This window comes from Moschus berezovskii, chromosome 6, assembly GCF_049115385.1.
Source record: "Moschus berezovskii isolate FMDL1 chromosome 6, NW_MosBer_1.0, whole genome shotgun sequence".
NCBI classification, from domain to species: Eukaryota; Metazoa; Chordata; class Mammalia; order Artiodactyla; family Moschidae; genus Moschus; species Moschus berezovskii.
The window spans coordinates 65,646,625-65,664,220 of record NC_142465.1 but is presented as its reverse complement, the minus strand read 5'-3'; the positions used below and the strand labels follow the sequence as shown (position 1 = coordinate 65,664,220).

At 37.4% G+C, this 17,596-nt stretch overlaps 1 protein-coding gene across 1 annotated transcript in view; it reads right to left on the bottom strand.

The window, feature by feature from the left end:
- Positions 1-17,596, bottom strand: part of NEDD1 (NEDD1 gamma-tubulin ring complex targeting factor) — a 55,754-nt gene that overhangs the window by 26,076 nt on the left and 12,082 nt on the right. The window contains exons 5-6 of the mRNA XM_055395168.2: positions 16,941-17,081; positions 2,759-2,988 (exon numbers count right to left, since the gene is read on the bottom strand). Of these exons, the coding sequence (XP_055251143.2) occupies positions 2,759-2,988; positions 16,941-17,081 (371 nt within the window). The remainder of the gene's footprint in view (positions 1-2,758; positions 2,989-16,940; positions 17,082-17,596) is intronic.

The following is a 17,596-nucleotide window of genomic DNA, read 5'->3' as shown; positions in this document are numbered from 1 at the left end:
AGCGTCTTTTAATTTCATGGCTGCAATCAGCATCTGCAGTGATTTTGGAGCCCAGAAAAAGAAAGTCTGACACTGTTTCCACTGTTTCCCCATCTACTTGCCATGAAGTGATGGGACCAGATGCCATGATCTTAGTTTTCTGAATGTTGAGCTTTAAGCCAATTTTTTCACTCTCCTCTTTCACTTTCATCAAGAGGCTCTTCAGTTTCTCTTCACTTTCTGCCATAAGGGTGGTGTCATCTGCATATCTGAGGTTATTGCTATTTCTCCTGGCAATCTTGATTCCAGCTTGTGCCTCCTCCAGCCCAGCGTTTCTCATGATGTACTCTGCATATAAGTTAAATAAGCAGGGTGACAATATACAGCCTTTTCATATTCCTTTTCCTATGTGGAACCAGTCTGTAGTTCCATGTCCAGTTCTAACTGTTGCTTCTTGACTTGCATACAGATTTCTCAGGAGGCAGATCATGTGGTCTGGTATTTCCATCTCTTTCAGAATTTTCCACAGTTTTTTGTGATTCACATAGTCAAAGGCTTTAGCAAAAAAAAAAAAAAAGTGGTAAATGTGCATTAAAATGATCTGTAACATAAGCTCCAAAACTCTGGCCACCTGTTGCAAAGAGCTGACTTATTAGAAGAGACCCTGATGCTGGGAAAGATTGAAGGCAGTAGGAGAAGGGGACGACAGAGGATGAGATGGTTGGATGGCATCACAGACGCAGTGGACATGGTTTGCGCAAACTCCAGGAGACTGTGAAGGATAGTGAAGACGGGTGTGCCGCAGTCCACAGGGTCGCAAAGAGTCGGTCACAAGTGAACGACTGAACAACAACAGCAATAACATAACCACATTTATTTAAGAATGTATTTCAATATCAAATGGCAAATTTCAAGTGTAAAACCACAGTTACTTTTGCACCAACCTAATAGTAAACTCAGCAGTGGCCACAGGACTGGAAGAGGTCAGTCTTCATTCTAATCCCAAAGAAAGGCAATGCCAAAGAATGCTCAAACTACCGCACAATTGCACTCATCTCACACGCTAGTAAAGTCATGCTCAAAATTCTCCAAGCCAGGCTTCAGCAGTATGTAAACCGTGAACTCCCAGATGTTCAAGCAGGTTTTAGAAAAGGCAGAGGCACCAGAGATCAAATTGCCAACATCCGCTGGATCATGGAGAAAGCAAGAGAGTTTCAGAAAAACATCTATTACTGCTTCATTGACTATGCCAAAGCCTTTGACTGTGTGGATCACAATAAACTGTGGAACATTCTGAAAGAGATGGGAATACCAGACCACCTGACCTGCCTCTTGAGAAACCTGTATGCAGGTCAGGAAGCAACAGTTAGAACTGGACATGGAACAACAGACTGGTTCCAAATAGGAAAAGGTGTACGTCAAGGTTGTATATTGTCACCTTGCTTATTTAACTTATATGCAGAGTACATCATGAGGAACGCTGGGCTGGAAGAAGCACAAGCTGGAATCAAGATTGCTGGGAGAAATATCAATAACCTCAGATATGCAGATGACACTACCCTTATGGCAGAAAGTGAAGAGGAACTCAAAAGCCTCTTGATGAAAGTGAAAGAGGAGAGTGAAAAGACTGGCTTGAAGCTCAACATTCAGAAAACAAAGACCATGGCATCTGGTCCCATCACTTCATGGGAAATAGATGGAAAAACAGTGGAAACAGTGTCAGACTTTATTTTTTTGGGCTCCAAAATCACTGCGGATGCTGATTGCAGCCATGAAATTAAAAGACGCTTGCTCCTTGGAAGGAAAGTTATGACCAACCTTGATAGTATATTAAAAAGCAGAGACATTACTTTGCCAACCAAGGTCCGTCTAGTCAAGGCAATGGTTTTTCCCGTGGTCATGTATGGATGTGAGAGTTGGACTGTGAAGAAAGCTGATCGCCGAAGAATCGATGCTTTTGAACTGTGGTGTTGGAGAAGACTCTTGAGAGTCCCTCATACTGCAAGGAGATCCAACCAGTCCATTCTAAAGGAGATCAATCCTGGATGTTCATTGGAGGGACTGATGCTAAAGCTGAAACTGCAATACTTTGGCCACCTCATGCGACGAGTTGACTCACTGGAAAAGACTCTGATGCTGGGAAAGGTTGGGGGCGGGAGGAGAAGGGGACGACGGAGAATGAGATGGCTGGATGGCATCACCGACTCTGTGGACATGAGTTTGAGTGTACTCTGGGAGTTGGTGATGGACAGGGAGGCCTAGCGTGCTGTGATTCATGGGGTCACGGAGAGTCGGACACGACTGAGCGACTGAACTGAACTGAATAGTAAGTAGGGGCCAGGGAAGGTGTTGAATATCCCACAATGCTCAAGACAGCTCCCCACAGCCAAGACTCATCCAGCCCAAAACGCCAAGGCTTAGAAACCCTGCTGTAGACACTGAAGTAATTTTAAAGCAAATTAATCCTGTTGCTTTAAAAATATACAAATTTTGTTGTATTCTGAAGAGAATAACATGGCATGCATGCTAAATTAAAGATGTGAAATCATCAACATGCTACCCCTCAACAATCATCACCCAGAAGTACTCTAAAGAACACCCACATCTCATCAAGTGTTTTCTGCATAAGGGAAGAAGAGAAAATTTTACCTTGTTAGACAACAAATATATAATCTCTAGATCTTTTAACATTCATCAGAGGTCTATGCAAATCACAAATATGGCTCCTAGTGAAATAATTATTTGTTACTAAATTAAGAAATGAGCATGTTATACTTACTTCTTACTTGAAGTGTCATAGAGAATGATTCTTTTATCCAAGCCCACAGTTACAAATAGCAGTTCATTGACAGGAGAAAAACAGATGCCTGAAGCTGGAGCTTTATGTGTACTGTCAAAGTTATGGTATGGACTCTGAGTATTCACATCCCAGAGAGTTACTATTCCATTATCTGAAACACTGCCCAGGAGTGATTTCTTAAATAAGGAGTACTTCAAGTGCCGAACAGACTAGGAAAATAAAAATAAATTTTATGTAATTGTAAGCACACATAAGAACATTTTATATAAAGTATAAATAATGGCCAAATACCAACCATATTATTCACAAAGGATTCAGAACTTCTCTGGTTTATAGCATAACAAGTTTCATACTCAGGACAACCATAAAATCATTTAGTGGGCTATAAGATCCTAATTCTAGTAATTGAACAGTACTCATGATTTTATCGGAGAAGGCAATGGCAAGCCACTCCAGTACTCTTGCCTAGAAAATCACACGGACAGAGGAGCCTGGTGGGCTGCAGTCCGTGGGGTCGCTACTAGTCGGACACGACTGAGCGACTTCACTTTCACTTTCCACTTTCACACATTGGAGAAGGAAATGGCAACCCACTCCAGTGTTCTTGCCTGGAGAATCCCAGGGATGGGGGAGCCTGGTCGGCTGCCATCTATGGGGTCGCACAGAGTCAGACACGACTGAAATGACTTAGCAGCAGCAGCATGATTTTATTATGTCAGAGTAGAGTTACCTCAACCACCTCTTTTACAGAAGAAAAATACAATACATTGAGGTAAACTATATTAATTCATCAGGATTAGAACATCCCACCTAAATAAAAGACGCAGTCACATTCAGAGCATGAATAAGTGTAAGAAACATTGGTAGAAAATAAGTAATAATAGTCTGTATTTGTTTTCAATATATATTTTTAATATTTGAATATATTTCTTTGAATCTTATATGCTAGCAGTTCAGCAGAGGAAGCACAATAAAATACGAAGGGGGTATTGGCAACACTCTAGACTGGGGATGGCCTACCATTCTTTAAAAAGCATTGGCCTGAGGGCAACGCTAGCCTTTCTCTAAACACTCATCTCTGGAAGCAGTGTAGAATTTTTTTCAGTTTCTGCTGGACAAGAATAAACAAAGATCCAGTTTGAGTAAGCAGGTCTTCTGAGACTGAAAGTGGGTGAATTTTATCTACTTTTACTAAAATGTTACTTTCTAACTTGGCTGATACTATCATTTATTGTGTTGAGAATTAAACACTTCATGATCACCTGATTTTTTACATTTAAGCAAAATAAAAGTATAGAAGTCAACATTAAGCAGAATCCACAAGATTGGGAAACTAGCCACAAGACACTTTTATTTATAGTCTCAAGGAAAGCAATGAATCATTGAATGAATCACAGCTGTCAGTTACCAGCTACACATACAGGTCCCAGACAAAACTGCCACAGAACAAAACTCAAACCTAAAGCCTTCTTGTTTGTTCTAATCTAACACACTTCAAAAAGACTTAAAATTTGAAATTTAGATTCCACTAGCTTTTACATATTAAAAACTCATATTCTACTTCTAAGATGTTTCAAAACAGTAAGTATTAGCCCTCAACAACAACAAAAAATATGTAAGAATAACATAACACAAATTCTGTCTAAGGAAACCAAGTATTTGCAACCTGACACCTAAGGTAAGATAATTACTATGTTGTTGTTTAATCGCTAAATTTTGTCTCCCTGCAACCACATGGACTGAGCCCACCAGGCTCCTCTGTCCATGGACTTTCCCAGGCAAGAATACTGGAGTGGGTTGCCATTTCCTTCTCCAGGGGATCTTCCTGGATCAGGGACTGAACCCATGTCTCCTGCATTAGCAGAAGGATTCTTTCCCGCTGAGCCACCGGGGAAGCCTTTTATACACATACACATTCTCATAAATATTAATATACACAGTATCCCTTCAACTCCATTCCTCCCTCTTCTTCACTCATCTTCTTTCAAGCACCAATCATCTGTCACCTGAGCTACTGCCTATTTTCATTCTCAGTGTCTTGCTATCTACCCTTCATACCACTGCAGCAATAACTTCTTCAAAGCCAGAAATCTGAATGTAACTCTGTCTTGACTAATGTCCTTGTAACTGGAGGACTCTGAGAAGATAGAGGTTACGACAGTGGCAGTTTTTCAATCTCCCTAAATCCCTCCATCTGTGTGTGTATGTGTGCACAAGCAGGCCTGAGACTGCTTATCTTTATAAAGTCCTGCTTTCAAGATTGGCCCTTGGCTGGAGTCTTCACACTTGGATTTTTAGGGGGTTCCCACCACCCTAACTGAAGACAGTGGCTCATTGACTGATAAAGAGTTGGCTCACTATGCCCAAACTGTTTGTGCAAAAGATATGGTTTAAGACTGAACCATGGATGAACACCTGCTTTCCTTATTAGAATTTGGGATTTCAGTACATGGTAGGCAGAGGATGTCAAGATAACCATCCTCCAACAAAATCCCTGGCCAATAAGTCTCTTACAAGCTTCCCTGGTAAACCATATTCCATACAGGCTGCCACAATTTGATCCTGGCAAAATTAAATACATCTACTCCACTGAGAGAAGATTCTTGGAAGCTCATGCCTGGTTTCCTTGGGACTTCACCCTATGCACCTTTTTCCCTTTGCTGATTTGCTTTGTATCCTTCCACTGTAATAAACCATAGCCCTGAACACCTCCTCTCTACACTGAGTCCTGTGAGTCCTCCCAGTGAATCATCAAACCTGGTCTTGGGAATCCCAGCACAGACCGTGAGTATAATGTGTGAATGTGTATGTGTTACAGATAGCAAACCAGATAGCAAAACTAAAACCCCATCAACAACATTTACAGTAAAACTAGACCATTTCAGGTATCCCCATGAGCCCCGAAATACACTAGTAGATCAAACATTTAACAGCCATAGTCCTTCATATTATTAGTATCTGTGCAGGAGGAAGCAGAGGGAAATTATAGGGACTGAGAAAGATTTGAGAACAGGAAAAGCCCCACGTAGCCAAAATGTATTCACAGGAAAGTGTGGTGGCCAATCTGACAATATCAGCTAAACCAGGAATATCCATAGAATCAGCATTAGTAGTTCTGTCCAATAAGTCTGCAGAAAGGTCTGAAGGGCTACTGCTACTGCTGCTGCTAAGTCACTTCAGTCGTGTCCGACTCTGTGTGACCCCATAGACGGAAGCCCACCAGGCTCCCCCGTCCCTGGGATTCTCCAGGCAAGAACACTGGAGTGGGTTGCCATTTCCTTCTCCAATGTGTGAAAGTGAAAAGTGAAAGTGAAGTCACTCAGTCGTGTCCGACCCATAGCGACACCCCCAAAACTGTCCAGCCAAGGCATCTCCTTCCCAGGTCAGGGTTCCATACTGAGGAGACACTACTATCAGTGGAAACAAACCTGAACAGGTTGGAGTCAAGATAGTGGAAGGAAAGTGAAACTTCACATACAAGACCAGGAGCAGAACAAAACCAAGCAATCTCAGAAGAGTTACCCTCTAAACTCCATCTCTGTTGTGGAGTTGAGGGAAACTGACTTCACAGATGAACCCCAGACAAAGTTATTATGAGAACAAAGAGAACAAGAAAGAAGTCATTCTCAACAGATGCCCAAAAAGACAGTAAAATGATACAAGACATTTAAAAAAACCAATGTAAGTCAGAATTAGGAAACTCAAAAATGAGATGTCAGAACTTCGAAAAGAATTAGAAATTTTAATCCTTTTAAAGATGAAGGCTAAAAAAAAAAAAGAAAAGGCTACACTGCATAGCCTTCATTAAATGTATAAGGAATACAGAATGAATAAATATAACAAATAATACCTTAAAGAAAGGTCAAAAGGAAAGAATTTTTAAAAATCAAAAAAAGGAAAAAAGTTAAAAATGATATGACAGTAGCAAATCACTGAAGAAGATTCAACAAAGAAAAAACAAAGATAAAGTGTCAGGGAACATTTAACAGGAGGATTCCTGCATGCTGTTTTCTATTTCTCATAATTCCTCTGTTCCTTATCAGTTCCTGGCAACGGGAGTGAGTGAAACGGCATGCAGTTCTCAGGACTGAGATCACAGGAAAGGGTATCTGCTTGGATTCCGTAACTCCCTTCAGTGACTCTTTTCCGCATCAGCGACCTTGTATGTATTAGACTATCCATATTGTGGCTATTGATAAAATTTCATCCTGTGTAATAGCTGAGTAATCATCTTACTAAAGATATATAAGCCTACATTTCTGCTAATAAAGCACCCTTGCTCCATCGGAGCTTCGGTCCCCGTGTCTGTCTGTCTGTCTGTCTTTCTCTCTCTTTCTCTAAATTCTCCCTCCTTCCAGCTAGTTCTCTGGAGCATGGAAACCTGCCGAGCTCACTCTCCTGCCTGGGCTTTCAAGACCCCCTCGAGAGGGCACCCTGTGCCTTCGTGAACGATGCAAACTCTGTTCTAGGGTTTTATTGGTACTCTGAATAAACCAGGGAATTTTAGTCTCTTTCCGTCTCTCTTTCACTTTCTTATCGTCGACTCCGGACCACCAGGTTCCGGTTCATTAAAGGACTGCAACAAGAAAGAAAATATCAAATACTGAAAACTGTAATTCAAGAAAACTCCCTGAAAGAAAAAAAGATTTGAAATTACATATTAACTGATCATACCATGTACCTAAAAATAGCAATACAGAATAACCAACACCAGGACACAATCTAGTAGAATTACTGGATTTTAAAGGAAAAGAAAATCCTCTGCACATATAGAAAAGGAATAAGTAACTTATAAGGAAAAAAATACTTATGATCAGACATTTGAGACCAAAAATGATAAGAATAACACACCTTAACTCCTCAAGGAAAGGAAATGTGAGCCTGCTACAGAGTTAGATTGAAAGAGAATTTTTAATCTCAAAGAAAAAGTCAAAAGCAGAAGACATACTTACAGAAATAGTATTACCATATGTTATTCACTGTGATTATAAAAATTTGGAAAATACCTAAAGTATAGGATTATCTAAATAAACTGTGGCATTTGAACAATGGAATATTATATAGCCACTAAAAATTATAACTGTGAACACTAGCAATATGAGAATACCTAGGATAGAACACTAATAAGAAAAAGCAGAAGACCGAACCAATGGAACAATTATCAATTTACAGAAGGAAAACAGAGCTATACAGATAAACTGAAAGAAAACATTGTTCAATCACTTCCTATTAAAGAAAATTTAGAAGAGAAAAACCGAAGAACAAAATAATACTTTAAGAAGCAACATATAAAGATATGGAAGTTTGTTTTATGCCAACATGTCAATCACAAAACTGCTCAAAAACATAATATAAAGGCTAGAAAAGTGGACGAATACTAAGGAAACATATTGAGATAATCAAGGACATTTTATACCATAATACACAACTGTATACCAATGTCCCCATATAACATAAAGGAAACCACTACTCTGGATACAAAGCTTTGTAGTAAGTCAAACTTCTTGAGTGCCAAAGTTCACATATAAACAAAACCAGTCAACCAAGTCAACCAAATTGGAATTAAACTCCTTCTTGATAAAATAATTATTTAAAAATGTAACTAATAATTATTTACCAGATCTCTATACTCAAAATGCTTATTAATATTTACAGAATCTATACCTAAAATATCTAAAATTTCACTGAAGAAAATGGACTTATTTAACATACATTGAAATGTTATATTTTAAATCTCACAGATATTACATTTAAAGATCACTTTTAAATCTAAGGAATCAATAAAATATCCACATTTTAACTGCTTTCAAATAGGCTGCAGTCTGAGAAAGGCAACACAGGTCAACCTAATTGGTGAGCCTAAGCTGCTGAACTTGCCAAATAGTGACTTGCAATTATAATCTAAGGAGTGTGTCAGCTGTGGCAGCTCTGCAGAAGCAATAAGGCTTTTTGCCCCTGCAGATAGACACTGCGATCCAAAGAAAACTAATAGCTTCAATTCAACTCAGACACTTCAAAGTAAGATTCTAAATATATTCAGGCAATCTCATTTCTAATATGAAATTCAGTACAAAGATTCAGTGAGACTCTGTGGTTTTGTCACTTTTGCTAAGAAAGCAATTTGATGATTTTTGAAGATTTCAAATTCTTGATTGCTCATAGAAACAAAATTAGAAAATTTTAATTTAATAAGATGTGTCCTACCTACTATTTTTCTCAATAACCCAAACCCTATAGTAAAACTGATCAGCATAGGAACTTGGCTAGATGACAGTATACTGGAATTGGATTATGTCAATTTTTAGAATTGAAATTTTTATGAACATTGTTTGAATGTTTAAAATGTATTTAATATACTCGAAATCTTAAATGAATTTTGAGGAATCAATTTTTAAAACTCCACAGATTTCAATTATGCTGCCTGCAAAATGGAAATGTAAATATGCAGAATCATAACTTTGACTTTCTTCACTAAGAAAACAGACGGCATACTTACATACATGGAGACCAACAGGTATTTACAGAGAGCCCAGGCACTCTGCTTTAATGGTGCAGAGAAAAATGAAATAATATAGTACACGAAAAATATATAAACATTTGTTGCAGGAAAAGAGAAAAAAACCAACATGCTCCAGTTTGATTTCTTCACCTTCTTAACGCTCTCCTTACTCTACATTGCTCTAAAACACAAATTATGATTACTGAGGTCAAGTTACAACTGGTTAATCTGAAAGGAATGCATTAAACCTAAAGACACAAAGCAGTTTGTAGAAGTTAATCACAAAGCTGTTTTAATAAATTAACATGATCATTTATCAAAAGCTCCCTGACCTCCTATCACATATTACAAACTATATTAGCATCTCATTTAGCCCTAAAAACAACAAAACAAAAACCTTATTGATAGTATATTTTCATTCTCACTTGACAGTTAAGGAAAAGGAGGCTTGAGAGTTAAGTTACTTGCCCAGACTCACATAGCTAGCCCTCCAAATAAACGTGGGATTTACAACATAAAGCTATACACAAAAACAGCTCACAGAGAGGCCAACTGCCCGAGCAGGAGGCAGCGGGAACATGAAAATCTAGGTTGCAGTTCATCTGACCTTGCACAAGATGCTTGCAGCATTACTGTCTTCCTAAACTAGAAGATAAATTCAAGTCCGCCATGCAAAATAATCAATGAAAATCCTTTGAAAATCAACAATACAGCAACCTGCCACCTAGCATTTTAAAATATATTTCTTTTATGTGAAGAAGAGATAATAAAATTTGGGACTCCTGCACAAAGTGACAAGAGAACACTGCAAAGTTTTCTGAAGCTTTGGATCCTCAGATACTTACACATTTAGCTGCCCCTGAGCCAGAAAGAGACCCAAAAGGAAACAATGCTACCACTCTTCAAGAGTTGACCTTCAATCCATTTTGAGTTTATTTTTGTGTATGATGTTAGGGAGTGTTCTAGTTTCATTCTTTCACAAGTGGTTGACCAGTTTTCCCAGCACCAATTGTTAAAGAGATTGTCTTTTCTCCATTGAATATTCTTGCCTCCCTTGTCAAAGATAAGGTGTCCACAGGTGCATGGATTTATCTCTGGGCTTTCTATTTTGTTCCATTGATCTATATTTCTGTCTTTATGCCAGTACAGTCTTGATGACTGTGGCTTTGTAGTAGAGCCTGAAGTCCGACAGGTTGATTCCCCCAGTTCCATTCTTCTTTCTCAAGATTGCTTTGGCTCTGCGAGGCATTTTGTATTTCCATACAAATTGTGAAATTATTTGTTCTAGCTCTGTGAAAAACACCGTTGGTAGCTTGATAGGGATTGCATTGAACTTATAAATTACTTTAGGTAATATATTTATTTTCACAATATTTATTCTTCCAATCCATGAACATGGTATGTTTCTCCATCTATTAGTGTCCTCTCTGATTTCTTTCACCAATGTTTTATAGTTTTCTATATATAGGTCTTTTGTTTTCTTTAATAATAAACTCAAAATGGATTAAAGATCTAAATGTAAGACCAGAAACTATAAAACTCCTAGAGGAGAACATAGGCAAAACACTCTCCGACATAAATCACAGCAGGATCCTCCTTGACCCACCTCCCAGAATATTGGAAATAAAAGCAAAAATAAACAAATGGGACCTAATTAAAATTAAAAGCTTCTCGCACACGGAACCTTTTCCAGGATAGATCACACCCTGGGCCACAAATCTAGCCTTGGTAAATTCAAAAAAATTGAAATCATTCCAAGTATCTTTTCTGACCACAATGCAATAAGATTAGATCTCAATTACGGGAGAAAAACTATTAAAAATGCCAACATATGGAGGCTGAACAACACGCTGCTGAATAATGAACAAATCATAGAAGAAATCAAAAGAGAAATCAAAATATGCATAGAAATGAATGAAAATGAAAACACAACAACCCAAAACCTCTGGAACACTGTAAAAGCAGTGCTAAGGGGGAAGTTCATAGCAATACAGGCACACCTCAAGAAACAAGAAAAAAGTCAACTAAATAACCTAACTCTACATCTAAAGCAACTAGAAAAGGAAGAAATGAAGAACCCCAGGATCAGTAGAAGGGAAGAAATCGTAAAAATTAGGGCAGAGATAAATGCAAAAGAAACAAAAGAGACCATAGCAAAAATCAACAAAGCCAGCTAAACGTAAGAGCAGATTCTATAAAACTCCTAGAGGAGAACGTAGGCAAAACACTCTCTGACATAAATCACAGCAGGATCCTCCAAGACCCTCCTCCCAGAATATTGGAAATAAAAGCAAAAATAAACAAATGGCACCTAATTAAATTCTGCACAGCAAAGGAAACTATAAGCAAGGTGAAAAGACAGCCTTCAGAATATGAGAAAATAATAGCAAATGAAGCAATTGATAAAGGATTAATCTCAAAAATATACAAGCAGCTCCTGCAGCTCAATTTCAGAAAAAAAAACGACCCAATTAAAAAATGGGCTAAAGAACTAAACAGACATTTCTCCAAAGAAGACATAAAGATGGCTAACAAACACATGAAACAATGCTCAACATCACTCATAATTAGAGAAATGCAAATTAAAACCACAACGAGGTACCATTTCACACCAGTCAGAGTGGCTGCTATCCAAAAGTCTACAAGCAATAAAAGCTGGAGAGGGTGTGGAGAAAAGGGAACCCTCTTACACTGTTGGTGGGAATGCAAACTAGTACAGCCACTATGGAGAACAGTGTGGAGATTCCTTAAAAAACTGGAAATAGAACTGCCATACGACCCAGCAATCGCACTCCTGGGCATACACACCAAGGAAACCAGAATTGAAAGAGACACATGTACCCCAATGTTCATCGCAGCACTGTTTATAATAGCCAGGACATGGAAGCAACCTAGATGTCCATCTGCAGACAAATGGATAAGAAAGCTTTGGTACATTTACACAATGGAGTACTACTCAGCGATTAAAAAGAATACATTTGAATTAGTTCTAATGAGGTGGACGAAACTGGAGCCTATTATACAAAGTGAAGTAAGCCAGAAACAAAAACACCAATACAGTATATTAACACATATATATGGAATATAGCAAGAGGATAACGATAACCCTGTATACGAGACAACAGCAGAGACTTGGATGTGTGGAGCAGTCTTTTGGATTCTGTGGGAGAGGGCGAGGGTGGGATAATTTGGGAAAATGGATTGAAACATGTATATTATCATATGTGAAACGAATCTGACGTGGTTGGGGGCTCCCCACCTCAACACTCTGTGGATTTAAGAGGCTGTTCCTTCCAGAAGTGTATAAATTAGCTTGGGATAAAACCTGCACGCCCCTGCATGCTGAATTTACTAATTAAGAAATGAGAAACCAGAACTATAAAGGTGGCATAGAAATACAAGAAACTATTCTTAAGTAATCTTTTAAAACTTTGAACAGAGTTACAGATTTTGCCATTTGTTATAAACTGGTACATGTAATTTTACCAGAACTATGAGAAAGTTGGTATTGTGTGAATTCTGAGGCACTTTTGACATGTTGTAGGAGTGATGTGGACTTTCTTGAGTTTTACACATTCATAAGTGAATGGTCTGTATCTCGTGCCTTTGTTGGTTCTCTGTGAGCTGTAGTTTCTGGGAAATGAGCAGCTCTCATTCCTGTAACTCTTGTAACCCAGTCATTCGTGTGCCTCCTTCACGAGGATCCAGTGCGGCTGTGGTGCTGTTATCCCTCTGATAGGAACTCTAACTCAGTGTAATGCCCCAAAGATCTTATTTTTATTTTATTTTGTTGCTAAGTCACTTCAGTCGTGTCCGACTCTGTGTGACCTCATAGACGGAAGCCCACCAGGCTCCCCCGTCCCTGGGATTCTCCAGGCAAGAACACTGGAGTGGGTTGCCATTTCCTTCTCCAATGTGTGAAAGTGGAAAGTGAAAAGTGAAAGTGAAGTTGCTCAGTTGTGTCCGACCCTTAGCGACCCCACGGACTGCAGCCTACCAGGCTCCTCCATCCATGGGATTTTCTAGGCAATAGTACTGGAGTGGCTTGCCATTGCCTTTATATTGTATTATATTTTATTTACAGTGTTGTGTTTGTTTCAGGTGTATAGCAAAGTGATACAGTCATATATATTTATAGATGAATTAACAAAAGCAGTTCCCATCTTTTGATGGGGAGCTCATGCTTTATAATATAAATGGTATTATTTTGAGAGGGATAACTTAGGTATGGCATTGGGGTTTTTTTCTTTTTGCAGCTTGAGTTAGTTGTAAAATAACTTAATGTAGCTTTTTGCAACTGTGTATTCTATAGTATTTTTTTCATTTGGTGAAATTTTAACTGTTAATGTTTATGGCATTGTGCTTTGTACCATTTATTAAATAAAAATTTAAAAAATAAAATTGATCATCTGCAAAAAAAAAAAAAAAAAAAGAGTTGACCTTCAAGTCAGTCAATTAAGAATCTTGTGATCTCAAAGTCCTGGAATCTGAGTTTTCTCATTTTTAAAATGAGAATAACCTATACCGCAGAAGTGAGCAGCAAAGAATAAGTGAGAAAATATATATAAAGTGACAATTACTGTACTTGAAACACAATAAATAGTGGTAAGAATTCTATAAAGGTGATAACCTCTACCTGGAATGTTCTCCAAACCCTCTCATCACCTACACTCACCCCAGTGGCAGTCGAATGGTCTTTGCAATAAATAATGCTGGCATAATCATATACCTGTATGGAAAGATGAATCCCATCTCACACCACACACAAAAACTACTTTGAAATGGAGCACAACAGACATAAATTTAAGAACTTCTGTTCATTTTTTAAAGGCATTGAGTGAAAGGAAAGCCATAGGCTAACAAAGACATATGCATCATGTATATCCAAAGGATGACTCCATCTGGAAAACACAATAAACTATAAATCAGAAAAACACAACCACAAACAAAAAGGAACAGACTTGAATAGTCACTTCACAAAAGAATGTATACAAAAATGTGCCCAACTCATTCAACACAGAAATGCAAATTAAAACCACCACGAGATACAATTACACAACCATCAAAGTGGCTGAAGTGAATAAGCAAGACAATACTTGATATGAGCAAAAACGTGGAACAGCTGGATCTCACATACATAGCGTATAGACATATATAATGGCACAAGCACTTTAAAAACTTACTTAATGCCTACCCTAAGACCCAGCAATTTCACCCCTGGGTATTTACTCTAGAGGAATGAAAACATATCCACAAAAAGACTCATATGAGAATATTCACAGCAGCTTTCTCACAATAGATACAAATGAGAAACAGCTCATACGTCCATCAATAGTAGAATGGATAAATGGTGGTATATCCTTGTAATGGAACACATCACAGGACTTAAAGCAGTATAAACTACTATTCCATGCAACAAACATAATGATGACAGAAGAAACCAGACACATACAATTCTTTTAAGAAATATGAGGTAGTGACTGGAAAGGGTTAAGAGGGAGACCTATGGTATGCCAGAAATGTTCTGTATCTTGATTTTGGTAGTATGTAGTTACACAGGTGTATGCACGTATAAAAATTCATCAAGCTGTATATTTAAGATATATGCGCTTTATTGTATGTTATCTCGTATATATCTCAATTTTTAAAACTTTAATATTTTACAGAGAATAAGGCCAAGAGCAATAACCAAAACTCTCCAGTAAAATACAGTAAAAACTTAAAGAAAACACATGGCAGTATCTAACCTAATATTTATGTTACTGAAAAGTCAACCCAGAATTTATAAATCTAAACATATCATGCTTCTAACATATCATGCTTCTTCCAAAGAAGAGGAAGAGAAAAAGAGAAAGAGGAGAAAGAAGGAAGAAGAGGAGAAAGGAAGTTGGGGGAGGGAGAAGAGGAAGAAGGGGAGGGGAAGGAAAAGAAGAAAGAAAAGAGGAAGGAGAGGAAGAAGGAGAGGAAGAAGGAGAAGAGGAAGGAGAAGGCTACTGTTTCTTTAAAAAGCAAGTCATCTATTTGAACACTAGATTTTTTTTTCCAATAGTTCCAATATCTATGGGCTTAGGTCTTATGTCTCAGTTATAATAAAAATAACCAAAAACAAAACATGTTACTTCCTATCTTTATGGCCATATTAAGCATTCTCTGTGGTAAATCACTTATCCTCATCCATAAAATGCAGAAAATGAGATTACCTCTAAAGGCTTTTTTCAGTTCAAGGATTCTATGGTTCTGACATTCAACTAATCAAAATATTCTGACTAGCTCCCTGTCTTCCAAAATAAAAGCCAAGCCTTCGGTCTGGCATTCAAAGCCCCATATCAACATTAGCTCCTTCTTACTTTTCTTTTTCTCACATTAGCCCTATATAAAACCCATACACTTTTCTTTATCTGTATTTGTTTGTATGATTTCCTCCAAATAAAATACTCCTCTCTCAAAGTTCTTTATTAGTGTATTAAAATCTTTATCTTTAAATGTGTTCATCCATTCACATATTTACTGGAGATCTTTTCCATGTAAGGCACAAAGTCAGACAACAGCTGAGGACAAGGAAACAAGCCACAGTTCCAACTACTATATGGACATGCAAAGAGCTAAACCGAGTACATGGCAGAATCAAATTATACAGTAGTAAAACAAAGAAAAACCCTTAGACCGAGCCTTAGACCCAGATGAAACTGGCCCTTCTTCAATCTTCTCTCTGTTATTCCCAATCAAATAGTTTTTTCCTCTGTTCTGAATTATCATAAGATTGTTTCTCAACAATCTCTCACTTTCTCATAAACCATATCATTTATATCTTTATTACCTCAATATACATGAAATCTGAGAAAATACTTTTTTCTGTATATTTTATTAAATTTTCCTTGAACACTAAACATAAACTGTTCAAAGAATGATTTTAAGGCTTTTCAAAACTGAAGCGCTCCCATATTTTACCTTAAAATACTTATGGCCAAAGTGAGTACAATAAAAAGTAAGAGGAAAAGATCTTGCACCTTATGGGAAATTCCTGTGGATAATTTCATGGAAAGTTAGTCAAGAATTAGATTTCTTCTTTTAAGAATTTTATAGACTAAATTTTATAAAGAAAAATTCAGTAACTAATTTTGCTTTATAAAAAGTATGCCTATAAAGTATTTCCTTTATAAAAGTATTTCCTTAAATACTCCTGTATTAACCTGATCTGCCTTGATACTTTAACTATCACATACTTGAAACAAACAAAAAAGAAAACTCTATTTGCCCTGTGCCTAAAAACAAATACTCCATGTCCATCAGAGTATTTATGAACATAAGTATCTGTTTTGTAGCTGACATAGTTTAAGTTATGCGATACTTCTGTAATTGTAATGTCATAGATTAATATCCATGTTTTAGGCTTAATCTATTAATCATTATTTGTGTTTTTTATCTGTAGTTAAGTTCTAGGAGCATGTGACCATTCAAAGCATAACTAAACTACTATAAGCTCCATCAGCTAATATATACTAGTTTTAAACTACTACCATTAAAAAATAGTTACCTGTACGTTTCTCAAGCACACTAAGTGCAAATTTTAAATACTTAATTTTAAAAACTTAAATTCATTGCCTTATGTAAGATAATTAAAAATCTCTTATCAACTTCATTTTGAATAAACCCATACTGTACCTGGTTATTACCATGACCAAAAGGAGTACTAGATAAATTAGTGGTTACACTGTGCAAAATAATTTCACCACTGAGAGATCCAGAAGCAATGTAGCAGTCATTCCAATTATACGTTACACAAGTTACTTCATCTTTATGATCCTGAATGAAAGAAATGGCAGTAAATAGAGTGCCACACCACCTTCAAACAGCATATTTTTCACGCTGTTTTGTAAACATTATATATTTGTCAATCTAATATTTGCTTTAACATTTTCCTCAAAATAATCTAAAAAAAAAGGATACAAATGAGTACTAAACTATCTGATCAGCACCAAGTCTTTTCAGGGAACAAAGATTTATTTTTCATAACCATCAATGATCAGGCACTATGAAACAAGAGACAGAAAGGAAAGGTAATTTTCTAAATGGCATTATGCCTACATTAAAGAATTCACTTCCACTGACAAGTAACATTTATTGCAAGTTGATTATTATGAGAGTCCCTGCCCTCGAGAAGATCACCGTTCAGTTGGGAAGACAGGACGTTTAAGTGAGCGTGCAAATGGCAGAATGAATTCTAAATGAGTGGCAGAGGCAACGTGTCAGAGGAAAGCGAAAGAGGCGTCCTATGCACTGAGTTGACAAAGGAAGCTTTATAGAAGACAGGAAGCCTG